General features: G+C 40.8%; 1 protein-coding gene across 2 annotated transcripts; it reads right to left on the minus strand.

Annotated features, from left to right (window-relative positions):
• Positions 1–1,773: 1,773 nt before the first annotated feature.
• On the minus strand, positions 1,774–23,748 carry WIPF1 (WAS/WASL interacting protein family member 1; the record flags this gene model as incomplete). 2 transcript variants are annotated; one of them, XM_084246697.1, is made up of 7 exons in its annotated part: positions 1,774–1,829; positions 5,775–5,888; positions 6,607–6,819; positions 9,555–10,325; positions 12,622–12,783; positions 18,924–19,053; positions 23,698–23,748. In XM_084246697.1, the coding sequence occupies 7 exons, from the start codon at positions 23,746–23,748 to the stop codon at positions 1,774–1,776; spliced, it is 1,497 nt and encodes a 498-aa protein (XP_084102823.1). The 2 variants fall into 2 exon arrangements, with proteins under 2 accessions (XP_084102823.1, XP_084102824.1); XM_084246698.1 differs by lacking the exon at positions 12,622–12,783 and having other exon boundaries at positions 9,555–10,124.
• Positions 23,749–26,122: the final 2,374 nt, after the last annotated feature.

A 26,122-nucleotide genomic window follows, 5' to 3' on the forward strand; every position in this document is an offset into this window, starting at 1 on the left:
TTCATAATTTATCAGCTATCCCATTCATTAGAACTTTAAGTTCTTTTACTTTTACATAAATGAAGCAATTTTATTATATAAATAGGCATGTTTCTTTCAAATTTTTCTTTGGATTGATTTCTTATTAGCATCTCCCAGTAATATATGAACAATACACTGAACCCATGATACAAAGTTTATGTAAATATACCTATGTGTCATGTGCTTTTAAAAAATAAGTAATGGTGATTTTAAACAAAATCAACCATATAAAAACATCTAAATGGTAAAGTTTTTTTCCCAACTCTATAGCTAGATTTGAAAGTCCCAATAAAGTTTTGTAAACAAAATCGTATTAAAAAAAGGCAAGGCCGGCTCTTCCCTATGGTCCTTTAGGGGAACTTTATTTGCATAGATTCAAGGCAAATGATTCTCCCAGATAGATTCAAAGTAAATTCCCTCCAAATTCCAGTAGGAATTGCTTTCTTTCAACCCATAAGCATTAGGTTTAGATTTTTAAAGTTTTGCCCATTTACTCAAAGCTGTTCCTTTCTTCCACATTTCTTATGAGCTACCTTTCCCTGACTTACTCCCCATTTCCCCTACGGTCCCCCCAACACTATCCCAGCATATGAGCCCCTTGCCCTAAGGAGCAAGCTGGGTGGGATGGGATTGGAACTGCTTAAAAATCCAAGTGACCTGCGCACACACCAGCCAGTTGGTTCTGAGCTCTCAGGGTTTCAGTTTCTTTCCAACGGCTTTACTCCACGTGACTACAAACCCTATTAGACCAAGCTCTGACCTTGGTATGGTGAAGCAACATCTGTAGGTAGATATTAAGGGAAGATGGAAAATAAGGGAGCAATATCTAAGGTCAAGCTGTCTGCCAAACAAAGTGTTGGGTCCTAACTTTACTCTTAGTTACCTCTTGAATAGCTAAAGCTCACCTTGCCTTTTATGTTTGCTTGTTTTTAACAAGGTTTTTGCACTAACCCCTGTCTTTTAGTCCTGCGCTATCCAATATGGTAGCAACTGGCCACACAGGGCTATTGAGGACTTGAAATTTGACAAGTACAAACAGAGATCCTCTAGATATAAAATACACACTGGATTTTGAAGAACAAAAAAAATGCAAAATATCTCCTTAATAATTATTACAGTGATCACAGGCTGAAATAATATTTTGGATGAAATGTACTGAAATTAATTTTGCCTATTTTTTTTTCTTTTTAAAATGTGGCTACTAGAAATTTTAAACTCACTTTATATTTCTATGGGACAGCTCTGTGCTAGAGTTCACCTCACTGCCAAAGGTTAGACACCTTATGACCGTGAAAGTTTCATATGAGCTCTTGCTCAGCAATGTGCTTAGGTTGTCTGGGGCTCATGGAAACAGACGAGGGGTCAAGCAGGCAAAAAAGGCATAGGAGAAAATGACTCTCAGGACTTTACTGTAACTTTGCTAGTTACAGTCTATAGCAAATAAGCAGTGGATGTTTGGATTTGGTTTGTCGAAAGCTGGGACCCAATTCATCTCTGCCTACTTGCCACAAAAGCCTATGATCCCTAAGCAGCCGACACCGGCAGGCTGTAGCTAAAGCTAGCAATAGCATTGAGAATACACACAATAGAGGAAGCTAGATTCGCACCCTGCACACACATATTTCCATATCATCTTCCCTTCTTTCCTATTGCCAATGTGAAGGGTACAGAGGATGACAAGGAGAAAGGAACACAACTTTTGGAGAGCAACAACAGAAGGAACCTTGAGCTCAGGTGGACAGCAGGCCAGGATCACCTGGGGATGGGAGGAAGAGGTGGGGCTCCCCTTTCTCTTCGATTGGATCCACCTTGATAAAAAAAAAAACAGACAAAATATACATTTTGGTTAAAAAGCTATGTTCTCACTGCAGAAACTCAAGGGTGTTGCGAACATACCCACACCCTTGCCCTCTGTGACCCAGGCAGTAATGAGCTGATACATGCGGTGAGAAGGGGAAGGTGAAGGCCAGCAGCCAGCAAGGACCTCATAAATGTTACAAGGGAAGGATGGCTACTGAGCACCTACACGCAGTTAAGCAAGTTTAAAACAATGCTTTTCTTTTTATCACAAATATAGTAGGTGTTTATTGCTGGAAAACATGAATGAGCAAAAACAAAACAATACATTTACCACCCAGTGATAACCAATAAGTTTATATGTATACTTTCTATTAGTTTTTACACATAAACAGTTCCCCTTTTTGCTTCCCCAAACAGAATCACGTAGATTGAACATCTTTCAAAGTCATTACTCTTTATAATTACTGATACATTGCATTCTATTATACAGCTATCCTACAGTTTACTAATCCACTCAGTCTCCTTTTGTTGGGCATTTAGGTATCTTGTAATATCTAACAATGCTTTTTTGATAGTAGCCGTCCTAATGGACATGAAGTTGTATTTCACTGTAGTTTTATTTGCATTTCCCTAATTATTTGTGATGTCTAGCATCTTTTCATGTGTTTGTTGGTCATCTATATTTTCTTCAGAGAAATTCCTATTCACATATTGAACTCATTTTGAAAACTGGATTATTTTTGAGCTGGAGGAATTCTTTGTGTATTCTGGATATTAATTCTTTTGTGTGTGTGTATATATACTTGTATATATATATATATATATAAATCCTGTAAAATAACATAAATATATATGATTTGCAAATATTTTGTCCCATTTCATGGGTTGCCTTTTTACTCTGTTGATAGTGTTCTTTTTTTTGTGTGTGTGTGGGACCCTCCCCTGCGCCACCAGGGGAGGCCCTGTTGATAGTGTTCTTTCAAAAACTCTGCATATTTATGTGTTATCAGTGCACCATAACCTGGTCTAAAATCACAATTTAAAAAATTAATTTATCCGACACACCATTTTTGAGGATTTTATAGGTACTAGACATGAAGCCAGGCACTCAGGGTCAAGTAGGGGAACATGCCAATTGATGTGGTCTGCTGTGGCTCCTGCTCTGAGACTCAGGCTGCCTGGCACCGGCAGGCTCCTAACACTGTCATCTTGACAGTGACCCTGGTAATCCACATAGGGATTTTTGATATAGAAAAAGATCTCTGAGCAAGAAGAGAGAGGAGTTAGAGAAAGACACTAGCCATCTATGACCTTCCCTCTTCCTCTTACCATCCCAAACAAGTCTTTTCTTGGACAGGCATCTGTGGAAAAACTCATCTATATGTAAACCAGTCATCTGTCATGGAGCCTTAATGCCACAAGTGGTCAGCAAAACAAAGGCTGTTTTGTGCAAAGCTATGAGTAGGTGGCACTGTCAGGGCTGTCCAGTGTCCAAGCAGGCTATGGCCTGGAGACCAAAGCAGCCACCAGAGCAAAATGAAACCATTCAATACTACATCATTTTGTTAGAGATGATCCTTTATCATTACAAAATATTAAACATGCATAATGCTGGAAATATCTAAAGCAAATTTACAAAAAACATGGTTTTGGGGGGCAAGAAAAATTATTTCACCCATTTATGAAATATTTTTAAATACCTACAACATTCCACGCTCTGTACCACCTGTGGAAAATGCAATAGTGAATAGGTCATAGTTTCAGTCCTCAGAGTATGGGGAGGATGATTCTGTTACTGACTTAAATGTGCAAATAATATTTAAATTGGATTAGGAGTGCTTATGTAAATATACCTATGTGAACAACTCCTTATAGTGAATTCATTTATTGCTCACAAGGGAAGAAAAACAGGCTGTCGTCTTATCAGACAGAAGCCTTTCTTCTCTCTCTCTAACCCCCCCTCCCCAAAGATATTAGACCCACACACTTATTTTTTTTCACCAAATATTTCAACCAAATCTCATATGAAGTTCTAATATAGTTATACCTTTTTATTAGGCATTTCCTAGGAATGCAGCATTCCTAGGAATACTGCAAAATTAACATAAGTTAATTTTTCCAGGAACTAAGCTATTCCTTTCAAACAACAATAGGCCGTTTACTTCTGGCATCTGTTTATGGAAATTTTTCTAAATATTTTCCACTTCTTTGAATTCTTCAGCAGAGGCACAAAGCACAATTTAACCGCTTCTTAATAACACAATAGAAATATCTAGTATTTGTCCTGTGTTGTAATAAATAGCACAACTCTGTCCCTATCTATTCCTTTGACATGAGACTGCTATCTGTCACTTCTCCTTGAAATCAGTAGTACTGCTTGGGGCCAAACTTCAGCTGAAGTTTAACTTCTGCTTCAGCTTAACTTCTCTAAGCTTGGGAACCAATCAACCAAAAAGTATTTAAGAACTGTGTGTTAAGGGAACTGGTAGTCCCCAAGTATGTATAAGGAGCACTGTTAGGGTGTGAGGATAGGACTAGAGACATTAGAAGAGTAATTTGACATGCTCAAAAACTCTCCACAAAGTTCTGGTTTGGGTGTTTGGTGCCAAGGCTAAGGCTATTACAAGCCTGAGGCTCATCAGCAATAGATATGAATCTCATGCTACTTGATTCTTAGTTCTAATATTTCTCTATACAAATAGAGAAATTTGTTTCTCTGTTTCCTCTATACCAGTTCATTTTTTTTCAATAGGGGAAAAAGTGATTCACTTCTTTATGATAATATTACATGTATTAGAAAAAAAACAGACACAATATGAATATCCAATAATGGTAAACTAAATCACTGTGTGCTGACTTGATGGAATCCTGTAAAATAACACTCATGACATAAATTGAGGGAGTGCTTATTAAGCTATATTATATAAACCTTAGCACTAAAAAAACATGCTCCTTAGTTATAACTATGTAAGTTAATAATAATTATATGTATACAATTTGGAAAGAACCTAATCAAATGAAAATATCTGTTGTTATATGGAGAAATTGTAGGTATACCTAAAATTTTCATTTAATTCTTTGCAAAGCTACATTTACAAAACATTTGAAAGGATATTTGCACTCCTATGTTCCCTCCAGCACTAATTATAATAGCCAAATAATAGACACAACCTAAATGCCCAACAGATGACTGGATGAGAAAAATGTGGTATAGATATACAATGGAATACTACTCAGCTATAAAAAAGATGAAGTCTTGCTCTTTGATAACATGAATGGAAGGGGATAATGCTAAATGAAGTAAGTCAGAAGGAGAAAGACAAATACTGGATGGTTTCACTTACATGTGTAATATAGAGAAATAAAACACAGGATCAGATAAAACCAAACCCGTAACAAACCCTAGAAAATTGACTGCAGAATCGAATCTACAAGAGGAGAAGAGCATAATAGACTGTGGTAGAGGGATTGGGTGTCCTGGTGGTCTGAGATGTGGTGACACCCATCTGAGCAGGTGTGATGTCTCTGACTCACATACAGTGTTATAAACCAATGTACATACTAACATGTATATATGTATGTATATTTAAAAGGTCATAAGACATTTTATCAATCTCAAAACTAGTCAGAATAGAAGATGCTGCTATTTGTGCTGTCTTAGGAACGGTCAAGCGGGGTAAGGGTTCCCAAACAAGCAAAATAGTAAAATTTAATCTTCTAGCGAACCACGTGAATGTTGAGCATATAATGACACATTTAAATAATTTCTCATCGGCATTGTAGCGTCTCCACTTTCTGCACTGCATGTGGAAGAGGAGTTTACCATTTTGATGACTAAGTGGTATTCTCAGCCCTACTCCAAGCGAGAGGCATAGATTTCCTAAACAGTCTTCAGTGGTACATAACCCAGATCATTCAAACACAACACAAAAAGCCCTTGCAGAAATACTCACTCCGGCTTTCACTTCTTGCTAATTTACTGGGATAGCTTTTGGTCGTTGGTACATATGGCTCTGGAGGTGGCAAATCAGAAATTGGATGGAAGAAGAATCTGCTTTCCCACTCATCTGAGGGAGAGAGACAAAAAGCATCTTCAGGAACAATCTGTAGTGAAGACTTGTGTGACGAATGGCACAGAAGGAAACAGAATGACACCTGCAGAGATCACTGCGACTTTCAGGCCTGGAAGTTTAGAGGAAAGCTGGAAGCGCTACTGCTGCCACCACAGATACAATATACTCACCTGCAAATCTCAAGACCAATCCAAGCGATGTAAACTGACTAGGACCCAGTCGGTCCTTCTCAGGGTTGGGGCTAAGGTTTGACTCTCCTTCCCCCTACTCAGCTAGGGAGTCCAGGAATGACAATGGCAGAGGAAAGCTGCTTACGATCTACAGGCTGTTGGGCCTCTGATCTAGAGCAAACTGTTTAGAAAGGTGGGTAATAAAAAGACAACTTACAAAAATGGTTCTGTTCAGAATTCTGGACTCTGAAAAATTAGCCACAATGAGACTCAGACAAACAATGAGTCTCAGAGAAAAGTGAGGCCTTGGTTTCTTATGCTCCCTTTTTGGGTAGTGGAAGAGAGATTACTATTTTAAACTAGTAATTATGGTGGGCCCTAAGGTACTTAGATCAGTACAGTGTAGTGTGGGCTACAGGAGAGTCAAAAATAAATGTTAATGCAAACATACAAACACACAAACCACAAACACAAGCAAGTTACCCATCTATTGCTGCCCTAGAGCCTGCAAATGTTTCCAAGTTGCTGGGACCACATCTCACCTTCACATGAAGAATCTTGGAAACCGTTTCTAACTGATGTTGATGGTGGAGGTGGGGGTGGTGCCCCGGCACCAGGCCTGTCGGGAGGAAGGGGAGGTCTGGGCCCACTTCTGGGATTATCTATTCCACTCCTAGATGGCAACTGAGGGGTGGCAGGCAAGGCCCGAGATGTGCTGCCATTTCTGTTTATCGGAGGAGGTGGAGGGAGAGGGCCTAGAACAGAAGAAAAGACAACACTTAGTGTAACGTTACATATCCCATCTTATTATTATTGCAGTTATCATCAATGTGCAATTACTGAAAGCCTGCTGAATACATGCCCTTTAATAAAGCATATGGAAAAATGGGGAGACTTTCTAGATTTAGTTGAGAAATGAGTAGGCACATGTAAATACAGAAATGTATATATGCACACACGTCTATGTAAAATGAGGGCACATTGATAGCTAAATGACTGGCTTTGCATTAGTGCAGTTATCTTAAAAGCAGATGATCTGTTCATACTGTATACTTTAAAAACATTTTATAATCCATTTAAATAGCTGGTGAACTCATTACTATGGTACATCATTAAATAAATGATATTTTTAAAAAATTAGGAAAAAAAGAATGTCATGAAGTTATTTAAGGTCTTCAGAAGGATTAAGTTCTTTAAAAGCACAGTATTATTGCTAATTATACAACTAATGATGCATATGATCTATTTCTAGACAAAAGTGGCACTAGGAAGCCAAATACCAGTCACTCTGAGAATAACAAGAGTTTCTTCTTGGCTCTTCCCCTTTGGGGAGGGAGACCCACCCAGGAGTGACAGCTAATCAATGTGCAAGGCCATTAGTGCAGGATCTGGACCCTGCAAACTGGTTACCTATGGAACCAGACTTCCCATCTCGAAAAGAGGATTGTACAATCACCTTTCTCATAGTGCGGTTGCCAGCAATAGTCAAAAACAAGTAGAACTGTTATATAAGTACCTAAAATCCTTTTTTAAAATGCCGTGGTGTGGTGTAATCAGAAAATTTTCAATTCTTAGAAAATAATTCAAAGTAAATTCATCTCTTTGATAATATAAACCTCCAATGCACAGGCTTTTTGGGTTATGAGTGAACTTAAAATAAAAAAGGAACTTGAACATTCTCTTGCCAAACAAAATGGCCTTTGTAATTATTCCTGATCTTCAGCAGTGTGGTCCACTTGCAAGATGTTGATGTTTTATGTAAACACAACCCGCCCGCTGCTGATATCTCTGCCTGGCGGTGTTGGCTTAGACACAAATGGATGTGGGAGGCATCCCAGCCCTGGGTAGTCTCTCAAGGAGTCTTCAGTGCTTGACCTGGTAGGGTTTATTTAATGCCCCATCTGCTTGTCATTGCTGGAATCCCAGTGAGTAGGAGCAGATTTATTGCAGGATAAAGTATTTCACAGGCTGTGGGCTTAGCTTCACTGGTACTACCACCACGAGAAATCTAGTTTGTGTGTCACTGTATACAAACTAGATTTCCAATATTATGAGGTTTACATATGTAACTTGATTGACTTGATCGCACTCCCTTCTTTAAAGTAAAAGTTCGTGTTCTTATCTCTCTGACCTTCCAGCTCCCTACTCCTCCAAAACTAGACAAGGATAAGAGAGAACAAATTTCTATTTCCAGTTGGCAGCATAATAATAAGATACATGCCAGCACATAAGATACGCACTCTACACACTTGTCTCACTTAATCCTGCCATCAATCCTAAGAACTGTAGGGACAGCGGGCAGAGCCTCAGAGTTGCTGGAAGATTAAAATGTCCAAGACAGGAGACTACTGAGTGGAATGGCCAGAATTTGACTTCAAATATGTCCAATTCTAAAGCCCACCCCCCTAACAATGAAACATCCTGGCGCCCAGCCTGCAGCCTAGACCAATGAAACCAGAACCACTGAGCAATCCATAGTTTTAAAGCTCCCTGGGTGATCCTAGTATGCGGTCAAGTTTGAGGACTAATGGTTTAAAGAGTGGTGTTGATGAGGTTTCCCAAGGATATAGGAACAAAGTCAATTAGTTTCTCCTAAAGAAAAAAATGCTCCATTTCCTGCCATCATATATGGGTGAATGTTAAACCTAAAAAAGTAGAGGTTCTACTTCATCCATCAATAACCACTGTGAAACAAAAAGTGCCTACTATAATTAGGAGAGGGAGAATAAAGTCCAGGGAACCCTCACACTTCATTGCTTATGCTGAAGACCCAAGCGTATCAATCTGTGGTAAGACGGGGCTGTAGGGAATCCTGGAAGGGCTGCAGCAGGTCCTTCAGTGCATGAAATTGCATGCAAATTCTGAGTATGTGCTTATGAGCATTTTTTATGAAGAGAAAGCCTACACCTTTCTCTGATTCTCCAAAGGATCTATGTGCCAGAGATGTTAATAAACAGCAAAATGGAATCTAATATTTGTCTTTCATGAATAGAGAGATGACCTCAAAGCTTGACGGATGAAGAGAAAAGTACAGGAGGAGTTCATTAGCTCCAAAGTAACTGCCCTTCTTGTTGGAATGATAGAGTTCTCCTGCAGAAGGCGGGGATTTATATCCCCAATTTAGACATCTGAAATTCACTTTAGGGAGACAGGGTAGTAGAGTGGAGAGTACCCCTTAGAGATGGAAGATGAAAGCGGAGATCTCTCCTTATTAAGTAACTTGTAATCATTTAACTTTATTGGTTACTCAATCTCCTCACCTCTGCAACATGGATAGAAATACTGGCTTCCTCGGCAGTTTATATGAGGTCAAGATGAAACCATATGTGAAGTATCACTTAAAAGATTAAAAACAGCCTGGAAGTTTACGTAAGCTTTTAAGTAAACAGCTTAAGTTTTTGTTGAACTCTACTAACTTATATCATTATTAATGGTGACATTTGGGCAGGCTGGGTTTCAGGGAGACAACTCACCCCATGTCTTGCCATACCTGATCTGCCTGGTGGGTCCCTCACTGGAGGAGGGGGTCTCTCACTGGGTGGGGGAGGAAGAGGGCCGGACCGTCCTGGCGAAGGTAAGGGAGGTGCAGACGAAGTGAGGGACAAATTCCGCTGTGGGAGTCTTGGGATTTCATCACTGCCACTGGAACCTGGAGGCAGGGGAGGGGGGCCGGGCCTACTAGGTGGTGGTGGTGGAGGCAGGGCCTGCGAGGAGGAGGAAGGCCTCGGGGTGGAAGGCACTGGAGGTTTGCTGTTCTGAGGGGGAGGGGGCGGACCAGCATCTCTGTGGATGGAGGGCCTGCTACCCATTGGGGGAGGTGGGGGAGGGGGTTTGTCTTCCAAAGCCCTGCCGGGGGTAGGGGGCAAGGGGGGCCTATTGGAGAAAGGGGTGGAGGAGCCTGAGGCGCTTTGACGTATTGAGCCTCCTCCAAAAGCAGCACCTCTGTTTCCAGGAAAAGGGGGAGGAGTAGGCCCAGGGGTGGGCTGCCTGGGGACCCCAGGCACTGGTGGGGACCCCCGGTTGTGCAGACTTGATTGAATGGGCCTCGGTGTACTAGGTACTGGAGGGGGGATGCTATCAGGCTTTGAGCCCACGTCGGGCCTCGGGGGAGGCATTCGGTTCCTCTGGGGCTCTGGGGGGCCACTTCTGTGGCCTGCAGGAGGCACAGGGAACCTCCCTGGGCCAGTTGGGGGTGTGAAAGGTTTGGCAGAAGTGGATCTTCCTCCTGGTGGCAAAATTGGAGGTCGGCTTCCTCCGGAATCTGAAGAACCAGAAAAAAAAAATCAGTTAGAAAATTAGGAACCCTAAAGGAAATCAGAGAACTCAAGCTACTCCTGGCTCCTGGAAATTCTTTCCTAGAAGCTATAGCATAGGTAACTCGTATTTCTGTAAATTAGGTTTGTGTGATCTTTCCTGGAGGCAGAGGAGAAGCGCATGGCTCTGTTTACCTGCCAGTTCCAGATTCTACAACATGCCATTTTTCAAAAGGGTTCTGGAGAGACCTCCAGAATCTACAGGGTGAAGTTGGGAAGAGTTCTGGAGAGATCCCTATTCATTATGAGAGGACAAGAACAGAATGGTGCTGGTACATGGGATTTCTGATATTTTTCTCCTTGACCCCCTTCACTACATCATACACACCACCCTTGTAACTCTCAGGTTTAAAAAGTAATTTATGCCATCTTAGGTGAAAAAATTAGTTATACCAACATCAGCCTCCATATAGGAGGGCTTACCTAGTCCTTTTGAAATTCTCAAAAGAAGGTAAGTAAATGTAATGGAAGAGCTATGATTGAGTAAAAAAGAACTGAGAGGGAAACAACACTGGCAAAGTTTAAAGCTTGGGCACTGTGGATGTTCTTAATCTGTAAAGAAGTAGGCAACGGTCCTGCCTTTTTTTTCCTATTGGGTAAACTTCTACTTCTCTATTGGCAGGGCAGAACAGATGATTACATAATTAATACTGAACTACTTTGGTTCAACAAAAGGAAGAAAAGGGGGAAGCAAGTCATCGGAACATTCAAACCACCACCCCAGATTCTCTTGGAATCCAGGGTAATTCTCAAAAGTGGTTAGCTGGAAAACTACCATTTCAAGCATCAGCTAATTACCGTACCAAAGATTTATGGAGCATCTGCTGTATGCCAGTCATTTTTCTAGATGCTAGAGACAGAGGAAAAAACAAAATAGAGATGATCCTGCTCACCTATAGTTTACATTCTAGTGGGGGAGACAAATAATAAGTAAGTATATAGATATTTTCAGACTGTTTTAAGTACCAAAAGCAGCACAGTAATGGGAACTCAAGAGGATTTATTTCAACTTTTGTGTTAGAAAAAGCTATATTTTCCTTGACTGTGTGGGGTATTTCTCTGTCACTGGTTGGTGATAAGTTACATCTTCCAAGTTTGGATTAAAGGTGCAATTACTATCTAGTGCACCAATTTGTGCTGACCTTTTTTTTTTTTTTTTTTTTTTTTTTGGTGGGACCCTCGCCGGCGGCCGGGGAACGAACCGGCGCTGCAGAGGCTGCAGGCAGCCTCGCAGCCCAGCGCTCAACCACTGCGCCACCAGGGGAGGCCCTGTGCTGACTTTTTTTCCATTTTTATTCTATGACTTTACTTCCATTTGTGATTTGCCTTAATGTCTTGTTAAAGTACTGTATGCATGCATTTGTCAGGTGCTGGTGGTTTTAAATAAATAAGTTTAGTTGTTAATGTGGATCTGGAAAGATGGGATCTCTCATACTATTGAATCTCTAGGTTTTCATCATCTAATGCTAAAATAGTCAGCTAACCCTGAGGATTCAGTAGCTTGCTTTTCATATGAATGTGAGAATTTCACCCCTACCTAGTGGCATAGGTAGATCATAGATTTAGAAATAAAATTCTTCTAATACAATAAATATTAAACAAATTTCATGGCAAATGTCTTGCGTTTCTGTAGCAGTCAGAACAGAGCCTCACGTGCTCTCAGGTTTTTCACTTAGGCATGGCCAGGCACAAGTTTTTTCTCTGCCATCAGATTCCTAGACTGTAGGACACATTTCTACAGTTCTTGCAGAGACTACTTAGAATCACTGGTCCTGAAATGCCAAATGTCTGTCATGCGAAACATCCTTTTTAGAATTAGTGAAGTTTGTAATTATATCCCATGCAACAGTGTGTTTCCAAAGTGGGTCACGAGTATTTACTCGAGTAGACAGCTGGGTCAGGCTACCTCACAAAGAAAGCCGACTTTGCCAAGTCAGCAGGCAGTTTCCAGGATGGCAAGTTCCATTTGCTCCTTCCTTTTCTTCCCACTCTAGCTCACCCTTTAGAAAAGTACATGAAGTACACGTTACCCCAAGGACGGTGAGCAAATACTTAACAGCTCAATGAAACTGTCTGATCCTGATTTAAAAAAAAAAAAAAAAAAGCTGAGTAGAGGCTCTTTTATAAAACAGTGTTAACATTTCAAACAGTCTGAAATGTTTTAAAGGGCACAGAACCTTAGTGGGGATGCCAAGCACCAAACCACTGTCTTTAGTTACTAAGAGAAGGAACCCTCCAACTTACCACTATCCCTGTTGGCCGTGGATCTCAGCTTGGGCATTCCTGCCTGGAATAGGCCTCCCAAACCGGGTGGTCCACCGCCGCCAAAACTTCCACCACCACCACCACTGCCGCCACCACCACCTCCACCAAATCCACCACCACCAGTACCGGTTCCTTTAGGTTCTACAGAAGGAAAAAAACAATCTTTTTTACACGTATGAAGATACCACGAGAGTACTTAACCAGATCCAGCCCAAGTAAACAGTAACAACAAAACAGGTTGCTGGCTGACTCTGGGATTATGGTGCACAAAATACAGAATTTTAAGGCTTTACCCCACCTCCCTACTCCCCTGTGGGACATGGAGGCATTTCCTTCTACTCCAGGGCTGTCACAGGCCCACTGGTGAAAGACTCGGTAAGAGATGAGGACTTGCCCTCGTGACTCCCACTTGGCTAGCTGCTCTATGAGTTAATATGTTTGTTTTATGTCATAAGTAAGGTTTGGCAGATAAAGGGATCTTCAAAGAAAGAAAATCCCAAAGGAAGGGTAGATGCAATTAAAAGATGAGGGAATAGTAAAAATAAAGAAAATTAAAGTATCTCTTACTTTCTCATCTTGGAAACACATACTGTTTTGGTGTATTTTTCATTTTATATATATATATATTTTTTTTTTCCCCCCTTAAAATCAAGATCAAATGTACCAAATAGCTTTTAGTCCGCTTTTCTCATGCAATGCTTTATAGTTAGCAATTTTCATGTCATTAAATACTCTTTGAAAATAATGAGTTTAGGGCCTCCCCAATGGCGCAGCGGTTGAGCGCTGGGTTGCGAAGCTGCCCGCAGCCTCTGCAGTGCCAGTTCAATCCCGGGCTGCTCCCACGCCACCTGAGGAGGGTCCCACATGGCGCACAGACCTCTCCTGCCGCCCGCTGCTCCCCTCAGCAATGTACTTCGGTCCTTCTGCCTGCTCTGCTCTCTGCTCTGACTCTGGTAAATTCTCTCACCCTCCCGCGCTTCTGACTGTACCCAGTGCTTGCATAAATAAATAAATAAACAAACAAACAAACAAATAAATAAATCTTTAAAAAAAGAAATATATTAAAAAAAGAAAATGAGTTTAAAGGACTGCATTATATTTATTTTTTTTTAAAGATTTATTTATGCATACAAGAACTGAGGTACAGGCTAGAGGTGTATGGGGGGGGGGATGAGAGGATTCACCAGAGACAGAGTGGGGAACAGAACAGGCAGATTAACTGAAATACACTGCTGAGGGGAGCAGTGGGCGAGTCAGGAGAGATCTGCTGCGCCATGTGGGTCACCTCCCTGGCCGGAGATTGAATTCATGTTGCAGTGGCTGTGGGTAGCTTCATATTGCTACGTCTTAACCCCTTGTGCCACCAGGGAGGCCCCGGATGCATTATATTTTAGAGCATGGATGTATTGTAATTTATTTAACCAAACACTTAGCTAATGGTCTTTTAAGGTGATTTTGACTTTTTAATATTATAAAGCCCCAAATTAGGCTTTAACATTAAAAAATTATTTGCTATTTGAGAAAGTACGAAGATTTTGTTTTATTTTGCATTGATTTCCAACAATTGCAAAAGATTTTGTAATGGGCAACCAAACAAAAAGGAAGAAGAAAAAAGGATTATCAAACGTTCTGGCTAGTCTTCTGGATTATTTCCAGCGTCGTTGAGCTACCCTACAACTTTGTACACTGCAGCAAACTGATAATAATGCAGATGATTTTTGTACATAGAAATGCGAATTAGTTATGTTCAGAGACATGCAATAGATTATTAACTTGTTTTGCACCTATTTGTAAATTCATGTTAGTCTTTCTTTGCCTAAATATAGGAGACAACTTGTATTCTTTGACTGACACATAAAACTAGTTCCCTCATTAATTAATGAGTTGAATAAAATCTGACATACATTTATCTTACATTAGTTTAAAGAGAGAGTCATGATTTATTCTTTCTTTAAAAAAAGTCCCAACAATTTATGTATGGCGGTATGTTTGTATTTATAAGATTAAACATTGTTTAAAGTTCCTCCCCTAGAAGCCTGTTGAGTCTTTGATAAGTATTACATGTGCTCTAAAAATTTATCTGGGAGGACTGACATTTTTATGATATTTAGACTTCACTGAAACATGGTATATTTTACCATGTCAATACAAGTATATAATTTTGTACAGGTCACACATGCTTCTTATTAGGGTCACTTCAAACACATTTTTTTGTTTGTTGAAATTGTGAACAGGATGTTTTGCTCCTATAGTTTGCAAATGGTTATTACTTCATTGTATTTTCTAAATTAAAATTTAGAAAAATGGCATCTTGGATTTCTGGTAGATATATGTTCTGTAAATAAAAAAGGCTTTGCCTCTCTTTTCTAATAGTTCTGGGTCTTATTTCTACTTTACATAAGTTAATTACTCTGATGACTTAACTTTCATAATGTAAATTATGAAATGTAAAAAATGAAATTATGAAATGTAATGTAAACTTTTCACAATGTAAATTATTAATGTTCTTACAGGCAATCATAGTTTAATTTTAATTAAAATGTCTCTAATGGTTCAAAGTTACATACTAACTAGAGGTTTTTTTTTATTTTATATATTTTTTACATCATTCTTCATTTTTGTACAATGTATGCATTTTCATCTTGGTTATATTCCCCATACAATTCCCACCCCCCTTATTTTGGCCCTAATCCCTACTCCCCCGCGCCCCGTAGTGTGTCTCTGGTTTATAGTTGCTTGATGATTTTGATTTTTACTTTATTATAATTAGTCTTTTTTCTGGTCCCTTATTTAGGTTTTCTAAATTTCTGCTATGAGTAAGACCATCTGGTATTTTTCTTTTTCTTTCTGGCTTATTTCGCTGAGCATGATTCCTTCCAGCTCCGTCCATGTTGCTGCAAATTGCATGAGTTTATCTTTTTTGATTGCTGAGTAATATTCCATTGTGTATATGTACCACATCTTCTTGATCCAGTCATCTATTTTTGGGCATTTGGGTTGTTTCCATAGCTTAGCTATTGTAAATAGTGCTGCTATAAACACAAAGGTGCAGGTGCCCTTTTGAATTAATGATTCTGTGTCCTTTGGGTAAATATCTAGGAATGCAATTGCTGGATCATATGGAAGCTCCATCTTTAGCTAACTAGAGGTTTGAAATTGTGTTTTTAATATTCTTTCTAAATATTCATGGTCAGCATCTATTTTAGATTTTTAAGTCTTTCTTCTGCTGTGGAATTTTATGAAATGCTACTCAGGATCCACTGAGTTGATTATGTGATTTTCCTTATTTGATACGATGGCTTAATAGACTTTCTAATATTAAAAAATAAGATAAACCCTGGTCTTGGTGAATTATTCTTTTAATATACAACTGAAATATTTTTTGTTTGTTTGTTTGCTTTTGCTTTTGTTTGTTTTGTTTGTTTGCTTTACAATCATAATTGGGTCTAAATCGTGGAACTACTGACATCTTGGGACAGATAATTCTTTGGCCTGGGTAGCTGCCTTCTTCTTTGTAGAATGTTTACAGCATCCCTGGCCTCTATCTACTGAGCATCAATAGGAAGCCCTCCCTCCCCAAGCTGTGAAAACTAAAAATAACACCAGACGGATATCCCCTGGGATATCTACATAGTTTTTGTGTATGTGCTGCCTTTGTCAAGTTTTGATGTTAGGATCACAATAGTCTCAGTAAACCTATCAGGTAGTTTCCCACCTCTTCCTATGTTCGGAATGTCACACAGCATTTTAATGATCTGTTTCTTAAAACTGGAAAGAATTTACTGATAAAATCACTTGACTCTAAAGCCAGAGAAAGTAATTTGATAAAATTTTCAACTTTTTGTGTGTGTGTGCGCTTTGTGGCTTCTTAAGTTTATTCTGGTAAATTTATGCCTTTCTTAGGAACTTAATTTAAGATTTTGAAATGTTTTAGCATATAACTTCATCAGACTATGTAGTATTATTTCACTTTTATAAAATCTGCTTTCCATCTTTTATTTGCTTTCTGCATTCTAATTCTATTCATGTGTGTTTTCTTTTTCTTGGATTAGTTTAATCATAAGTCTGGGTTAGCTCTGTATCTCCTCCAGGTGTGGAGCTTTCTGAGATACTTATGGAAGCTCTGCTGATAAAAGAAATAATGTGGTAACAAACTGGTAAGAATTACTTTACCTTACAAGATAAATCAAATTAGAATAATAATTTCCACAGTGCATGCAAAATTGTTTCTATATAAAATTTATATTTCTACTAGTTTTATTATTACCAATAATATTAATCATGCCCTTGTCATTCAAACATGATTCATTAACAAATGATACATTTTAGAATACCGTGTTCATACAAAAGACACCTTTACATGGTACTGAATATCAGAAAGATTAGCATACTATCAGATATCATCCATTAGTGCTCTTAACCTGGAACACTTGTGCATCTTTAAGATCGAGAAGCTAAAGTAGTTGAGGATCCTACATGGCTCCATGTCGCTTTGTTAGTAATTAAACTGCACCACAGGCTAACTTCAAGAGCATATTATGCATAGCCATGGTCAGCATTTTGACACCAAGTCCACTCAGGTTTCACTTGCAAACACACGGAAAGCCATGGAAGGACTTTGCCTAAATGGGTGGACAATGATATGCACTGGGCTGCATCTGTGTCCACCAAGTAAAGTGCATTCTTAAACATCACTGGGAAGCTGGAAGGGAGAAGAACTAACATTTATCTACATTTCACAAGAAGAGAAGTGGACCTTGAATATAATGAGTTTCCATGAGTAGATTCAGGAATAAATACCAAACTGTCCAGCCACCTTCAGCATCGGTGGGGAACTCACACCCACCTCTCCAGAGCTGTTGGCTCCCTCTCTAATCCCAGAGGTCAGCAGTTGGTAGAGCCCTTCTGGGTGCTTCCCAGGTATCATGACTGGGAGGACTAGTTGGACCAATGCTCCCCCAAGATAAGTGATTGCTGGGCTTCCCCCTAAGAACCTTGTGATACTGATCAAGGGGACTAAAGGATTATACAAAATCATGAGGGTTTTTGTGTACATTTTCACCTAGAAGTAAGACTGTGTCAAATCAAGAGTCAAAGACTTCATAGTTCCTTTTTGAGGTTGCCCAGTAACATTCAAAGGCCTTTGTCTTGGTCTTCCTCTTTTATCCTCCCACATTAATGTTTCTGCTGAGTTATGATTCTACTTCCTTCTCTACTCATTAGGTACTTTTTCCTAGAAACTCCTCCTGAGCATTTCTAATCAACTTGGCTAAAATCCTACATCATTCTATACTTGTCTATACTATTCACTTATCTATAAAGCTCCCTCTGGTGATTCTGGACGGTCACTTTATTTCCTACTGAATCCAAATGGAATCTATGGTCTAGGATGAATTCTGCGGACATCTGGCTGGCTGGAGAAGGGTCTAGGAATATGGGGAGACAGTCTCAAGGCCTGCTTACTATCTACCAGTAGATTCTAGTCATGGATAATTTTCATTCTGGTATAAATGTTTTCTTTTTTTGTGGGACCCTCGCTCGTGGCCGGGGATCGATCTTGTGCTGCAGAGGCTGCGGGCAGCCTCGCAACCCAGTGCTCAACCACTGCGCCACCAGGGAAGGCCCTGATATAAATGTTAATAAGCGGTCCTGAGTTATGGGTCCTTGGTTGTTTATGCCTTGCTACAGAAAGTATCTCAGACTTACATGGATAGATAAGCAAACTTGTGATCTCATTTCCTCTCTCTCCAAGCCCCTAATAATCATAATATGTGCTTGACTTAGAGATTCCAGAGAACAAAACAGTTTTACAAGTAATATATCTTCTGATGCTCACAGCAAATTTGGGAGGGCAGTAGAAGAGGTATCATCAACTCCATCTGACAAATGATGACAAAGAGACTTGAAGATATTAAGTGATGGATGCACCGGCACTCGAACCCACAGCCTCTGATTCCAAGGCTGAGGGCTCTTTCCATATTCCATGCACCTTCTTGATCTTGAGCATCAAGGGGTTAATTTGCAGAAAGTGTTGTGAATCATTCAGAGAATCACTGCTGTGTGTGTCTGGGACAAAGAATTATTATACTGGCTTCCTGCAGTATTAGAGGGAGCCCAAGCCAGAGCTGTGGCCTACAATGAGTGATACAGTCTCTTATTCTGCTAGCCTTGCAGCTGTTGTTAACCAAAAAAAATTTTTTTTTCTTTTTGTTGGAAGGGTAGGGTTGATTGTTAGGCCATAGACCAATTATCTCTGTGGAAAACAGCTTTTTTTGACTTACTGTCCAAAACGGGTGCACTTCTGTCATTGGTGACTGTCTTCTTTAGTTTCTTCCCTTTGCTGATGTCAGAAAGAAGAGCATTTCTTCCAGCCTGTTCTGACTTATTTAAGGTAGGCTTCTCTGTATTGGCCTGGAAGAAAACCATACAAACTTTATTCATCTCTTGAATTAAAATTATGTTCTACAACATGCAGCTGGGATGGTTAGATTACTGGAAGCTTGTTATTAAGGTTGTTGGCAAAAGGCTAATATAAATTCTCCACAAGTTTTAGACCCGATGTCATTCTTTTAAAGATCAGACATTTGTGAGAGGATGCAGTAACAAATTACATTCAATTTTTTTTTTGGTGGGACCCTCGCCGGTGGCCAGGGAAGGAACCGGCGCTGCAGAGGCTGTAGGCAGCCTCGCAGCCCAGCGCTCAACCGCTGTGCCACCAGGGGAGGCCCATGAGCTGCGCCACCAGGGGAGGCCCAATTACATTCATTTTTTAATGAGGGAGAGTCAGAGCCTGACAAAAGTCTGAAAATTGAGACCACAACCTGGTCATAACCAAAAAGGCCAGCACTGGATAGTTAGAAATGAGAAGGGAGGGCCTCTCCTGGTGGCGCAGCGGTTGAGCACTGGGCTGCGAGGCTGCCCGCAGCCCCTGCAGCGCCAGTTCAATCCCCGGCCCACCAGAGAGGGTCCCACATGGCGCGCAAACCTCTGCTGCCGCCCGCTGCTTCCCTCGCCCGTCTGCCTGTTCTGTTCCCTGCTCTGGCTCTGGTGAATTCTCTCACCCTCCCGGGCTTCTGACTGTACCCAGAGCTTGTATAAAAAAAATAAATAAATCTTTTATTAAAAAAAAAAAGAAATGAGAAGGGAATTTTAAGTAAGAGTGGCCTCTGTAGGATCCTATGACGCTTTCTCTAGAAAGTACTCTGAAGAACAGCTTCCTTCTCCTATCTTCTAGAACTAACCTGGTAGATGGGCGAAACCGTCTCTAGTAAAAAGGGCCAGCTGTAAGTATTTATAAAAAACCCACCAACTTTCAAAACAATTATTCCCTCTGCATTGTTGAAGATTTTTTTCCTTTTTAGTATATAGTTCTATCAGCATATGACAAACATATATTGATAAACATTTATAGTCCTGTCGCCATCACAATCAAAATCTAGAGCATGTCTGTTCCCCCAAAGGTGGCCTCATTACCCTTTGGTCTAAGGTATATCTCATGTTTAATCCCTATAATTTAATCACAGGGGTTGCAGTTGGAAAATATTTGGGTATTTTCTTATACAGGTTTTCCCAACACTTTTGTTTTTTGGATCTGGGAATGCTCAAGAAGTTTCCATATTTAAATGGTAATTGCATTTCCAGGCCCTGAAAGTATTATAACCCACCAAATCATATCAATATGAAAGTTCTACTTTTGGATAATGGAGAAAATCTGTATTTCCAGAAGTCCTAGGAAAGAGCCTTATGAAGAAGTTAGGATTTCATTATTTCAGGGTTATTTTAGGGAGTGGGGCACTAAATGCCCAGCATAAGACTGGAAAGCAGCATGTGCCTGTTTCTGCCACACTTGGAAACTGGCTCATTCTGGCCTGTTCCCGGAGACAGCTGGCTTCCCCTCAGCACAGAGGTCCTTCTAGCAGTCCTGACAGTCCTTCTAGGTTGGCCCCAGCCCTTCTTGAAGGATCTGACTTTACAGGAAAACTCAACCCCTTACCTAGTCATTTATTATCTGAGTTAGAGAGAGAGGAAGAGCTAAGGAAAACCCTGAAATAGCAAAATGGAATTTCTATGTATTAAGCTAGCAGGGTCTTGAAATATGAAATAACTAAATTATAAGTTATTGCTTGCTCATGATAAGTTAGCATTTATATAGCTTTTATTATGAGTCAACCACTTTTTTAGCATTTTATGTATATTAATACATTTTGTCTTCATCAACACTGTGAGTCACTATTTCCATTTTGGAGACAAGGAAACCAAGGCACAGGGAAGTGAAATCATTTGTCCCAGTCACCCAGTTAGTTAGAAAGAAGAGGGGATAGGATTCAAACCCTGGCAATCTGACACCGGAACCTTTCAGAAGAATAAATGTAGGCTCTAAAATGCCTCTTCCCCAATACTTCCCTGATGCAAATCTATTAAGAGCTTCACAACAATCCTTCCAGAAATGCTCTCTGCATATATAGCTTTCTTTTGCTAATGGGATCAGCCACTAAACAACATACCTTGGGTGTTTTGGACAAAGATTTACTGTCTTCATTTTAAGTATGAAATAATTCTGGGGGTCAGAAAGGTCAAGCAATGTGTCCACCTTAGATCTGCTAATGAATGGTCTAGGGTGAGCAAGCTTCACAGGCCTCTGGTACTGTCTGAACATTAATATGGACGCCAGACCTCCTTGAATGCTAACTTCTCTCACATGGCAGTCCGAGGCCCTTCGCTGCGTTGTTCCAGTAGACAGTGTCAGACACCCATCCTTTTATCATCATTATGTCCCATTTCTCTAGGATCTTGCTTTTAGTAAGGTAATAATTATTAGAAGTGAGTTGATAGGATAGACCAGAGTTTCCCAAACTTTAGACATTCTGGTATGACTTTTATGACTTTTGTCTTCTTCTGATGCTACCTGTGTTATTATTTACTTAATAGTTTTCATCAAGTCAATTCACTATATTATTCATGATATTATCTTTTCAGTGAATTTTTTTTTTACATGAACTAACTATTAAATCCTGGGTTTGACATCTTACACCAGTGAGAATGGCACATATTAAAAAAACTAGCAACAACAAATGTTGGCGAGGGTGTGGAGAAAAAGGAACTCTCCTGCACTGTCGGTGGGAGTGCAAACTGGTCCAACCACTGTGGAAAGCTGTGTGGAGATTTCTGGACCTACTAAACATAGAGCTTCCATATGATCCAGCAATTCCACTCCTAGGTATTTACCCAAAGGACACAGAAACATCAATTCCAAAGAACACCTGCACCCCTATGTTTATAGCAGCACTGTTTACAATAGCTAAGCTTTGGAAACAACCCAAATGCCCAAAAATAGATGACTGGATCAAGAAGATGTGGTACATATATATACCATGGAATATTACTCAGCATTCAAAAAAGATAAACACATGCAATTTGCTGCAACATGGATGGCGCTGGAAGGGATCATGCTCAGCGAAATAAGCCAAAAAGAAAAAGAAAAATACCGGATGGTCTCACTCATAGCAGGAATCTAGAAAACTTAAATAAGGGACCAGGAAAATGAATAACTATAAGAAAGTGAAAATCAAAATCAACAAAAAACTATGAACCAGAGACACTTTTAGGGGGGCGGGGGCGGGAGGGGAGGGATTGGGGTCAGAATGGGGGGCTGCAATTGTATGGGGAATATAACAATAAAATTTATAAAAAAAAAAAAAATGAAGAAAAAAAAAAAAAGAGAAAAAAAAAAAAACAAATCCTGGGTTTGATGTGCTAGTTATAAATGTTTGATGTGCTAGTTCAGAACACACATTAAAATAAATACATGAACATTAAAATAAAAAAATTAATCTATGTACTGCCCAGCAGTGGTATAAAACTGACACTTTTTGGGAAATAAAAACAAACTAATTCTGCTATGTTAGCCAAGTCAGAACGTCCCAAATTTATCTATTTGAAGGGATCTTTTTTTTTAATTCCAATTTTTTAAAATTCCAATTCATCATGAACTGATACTTTTGTAAAGCAACAGAGAATTACTAGAAAAATGAATTGGTAAAAAAAAAAAAGACACACAAATTGCAATCTTAGAAACAACAGACATAAAACACTAAAATCAAACGGCTGTATTTCTAAGTGCTTACTCTCAATTCTATACTCATCTCCTTGGAGACTCTAAGACACAGCTGGAGGCCTACACTGAGTATCAATTCATGGTCCGTTCTTCCAACTAGCTTGCAATTTCAGGTGGGCTATGTCAAGGTGTCCTCTAGAAGCCTGGGCAAGAGACCTTTCCTCTCTGAGACTCAGTTTCCCCAAATGAAACAGGAGAGTCTCATCACTGAGGCTCCTTGATAACAAGTCTCACAAGCAAGGGAAGGCCTTGTAATGGGGTGTCTAAGAGACTTAATCACCCTGTGGCAGGCTTTCCAGAAGAGAGTGACTAACTTCTGAAGACAGAGCTGCCAAGGCATCAAGATGAGCCCAGTGAAGAAATTTCATTGTAAAGGAGATATTTACATGCACCAATAGATTTAAATGAGGATGTGAGTATGTGTGTGGGAGAGGCGGCACTGGTGGGTTGATAACTGTCAAATCGGAATGGGAAGAAAGAAGAGGCAAAGAAAAAGAAAGAAGTGAAAAGAGAGAAAACGAAATTAAAAAGACAAGAGTGAGCCTGGAAGACACTTTAATGGATGAATTTTCAGGTAGACAGAGTCCTGAGTTTCCAGGAAGTCCTGCCCAGAAGTTAAGGCCTAACAGTTGCATCGATGTGGAGACAGCAGTGTTCCTGGAGCATGGTGTGTGGCAAAGAGCAGGACATTCCCCCTATGGACATGGCAGAGGAAACCCAACTCTCCTTCCTTGAGAATCCTGTGCACAGCATGAGACCTCAGACAACAAAACCCCCACTAGTCAGAGTTACTACAGTCAGGGGCTGGCTCCTCTGGCACCTGGAAAGCTCTCCATATCAAACTTAACATGAATACATTTCAAACAAATAGAGTGTGCCAGGTGTGACTTCATTTGGCTTGGTCCAGGCATCACTAATGGATGGGGCTGGGAGGGACTCACCAGAGCAAACGTGGGCGGGGGCGGGGGCGCTGGAGGGGGAGGGACGGGCATCTTGGACAGTTAAGCTTTCAACAGTCCTGCTGACAGATCTGCAAAAACAAAACAAAAAGAAACAAAACATGGTCATGTGTGAGACTTCTTAGTAATCCCTGTCCCAATCTTTCCTCCTTGCCTTCACGCCAAAATGACAGCTATTTGCTTCAGCCACTGTGACAAGAGTAGAATTACATTGCTATAAGATTACTGTTTGGGAAGGACCAAGTAGAGGTTTCTGAGCCCACGTGCCTGAAGACAGTGTAAGCAAAATCCACCCCTCATGTCACAAAACTCTACCGTCCACCCCGAGCAGAGTGTGCGTGGGGACATGCTACAACCCCCGCCTACCTGAGTAGGTGGAAGGTTTATGGCGACACTGTGAGAAATGTAATCTGGTAAAGTTTGATGTTCAAGTGGCTCCTCCTCCTTACTCATGTCCATGACAAAATGCTTTGGTGGTCCTGTCCCTGTCCCTGTCCCCTGTCCCTGTCCCCCTATCCCCATCCCCCCATTCCTGATACTTGCTTGAGTAAGACCCACTAGGAATACAAAGATGAACCATTTCTGGTCTTGCCCTCCAAGTTCTTACAGTCCTCTAGGGAAGGGGGTGGGGATCTGCGAAGCTGGAGGCAGGGAGATGGGCTGGGGAGTGCAGCTCTATCTCTCTGCTCCTTTGGCATTTCCTTATAGGATCTAAGTAGAGGGGGAGAAGCAGTCAAATGCAGGACTCCTGGGCTGTTTCTTACAAGTGCACTTCATTAGAAAAACTTTCTGCATAGTTGACTGCTCTGGGGTGGAAAGGAAGGCCAGACCCTGAGACTAGTTGGGAGAGCAGGGAAGCTGGAAGAGCAGGGAAGGGCAGAGCAGGGGTTGGCTCAGCCATATTTGCTTGGTCCAGGCATCACTGACAGATCATCAGGGGACACTCACCAGAGCAAAGGTGGGCGGTGGTGGAGGCAGGGCTGAAGAAACCACAGGAGGAAGTACACAGGAGTTATATCAGCCGCGTCCTCACTTCCCTTATCTCCAATCATCACAGTCCCAAACCCAAGCCTCATCAGAAACCCCATGGCCCAGTGGGTGGCAGCACATTACCCACATTCTCACCAGGGAGTAAGCCGTTTCTCCACCCAGTCCTGGCCACTCCCTGTGGTTCCAGATCAGCAGAACCAGGAGCATGTGCAGCTGCTAGAAATGTCAAATTCAGCCCACCTCCCCTCACTGAATTTGTTTCAGTATTTTAACATGATTCACAGATGCCCTGTTGTAGAGTTTGAGCCTTAAGCCAGTGGGCAGCCTGGGACGCCGACCACCTGAATAACATGGTTTTATGGCACACGTGCCCTGAATTTCAAACAGCAGTTATTTTTCTTTTATTATCAATAGTCTCTTAATTGCAGCAAACAATTTCTTAGAAATGAAACTATTAAAAGAATCCATCCATTAAAAGTTAATGTGGAAAATTTATACCTTGAAACAAACACTTTCTATTAAAGTGTGGCTAGCTGGCTTGCTTTCTGCGAGCAGAAACAGGATGCAAAGGCTAAAAGGACATGGCCAGACCTGCCCCAGCTGCTGGAAGACAGGAATTAGGTAAGACAGCTTGGAACAGTTGCGTTCTGGTGAACTTCTAGAAAATGAAAATTAGAAACTTGCTACAGCAGCTTTCAGTTAGTGACAATCAGGATCCAGAGTGCTTTCCTGAAATCATCTCTCTTACAACGTTGCAAACCAGCATGATTCTGTCATTTTACAGAGAAGGACACAGACTCAGAGAAATTAAGTAACTCACTAAATGATGGGCAGCAATTCATTCCAGTCCGGTTCTGTCCATCCCTGCTCTTCCACTGGATTACACTGCCTCACTCCCCTGCCCTTTTAATAGTCTGACAAAAATTTTTAGTCAGGTAAAAGGCTAACTAGTGCTAAGCTCACTGGTAAACTAGACTGGGATCTGTTTTTCTGTAAGATACTGTCTGTGAGGAGGATTCTCTTCAAATGTGTTCGTTAAGTTGGTATTTCCTGTGTGGCACCATGGAGCCACAGGGCCAAGGGCGTGGGGTCAGCAGAGCTGGGGGCCTCTGTTGGGAGATCTCTAAGGTGGTTCTTGGCTGAAGAAGGTCTCAGAGTCGCATGACCTAGTTCTGGGAAGAAGGACAGGGGTCTGAAAAGGAATTCAGGCCCAAATACTGTGAAAGATGCTAGAGCCAAAGCAGCAGTGTTGACAGACCTGGCAAAGGCCGCTGACAGAGGCAGGAGGGTAGCTGGGTCTGCCCAATCATGGGGCCCCAGAGATGGAGGGCTCATGGGTTTGTGGATGACCTGTGCCTCAACACTCCAGTTTATTGTGTGTGATTCCATGTTCACCAATGAAGTCATTGTCCAGCTT

The sequence above is a fragment of the Talpa europaea genome, assembly GCF_964194135.1.
Source record: "Talpa europaea genome assembly, chromosome: 1".
Taxonomy (NCBI): domain Eukaryota; kingdom Metazoa; phylum Chordata; class Mammalia; order Eulipotyphla; family Talpidae; genus Talpa; species Talpa europaea.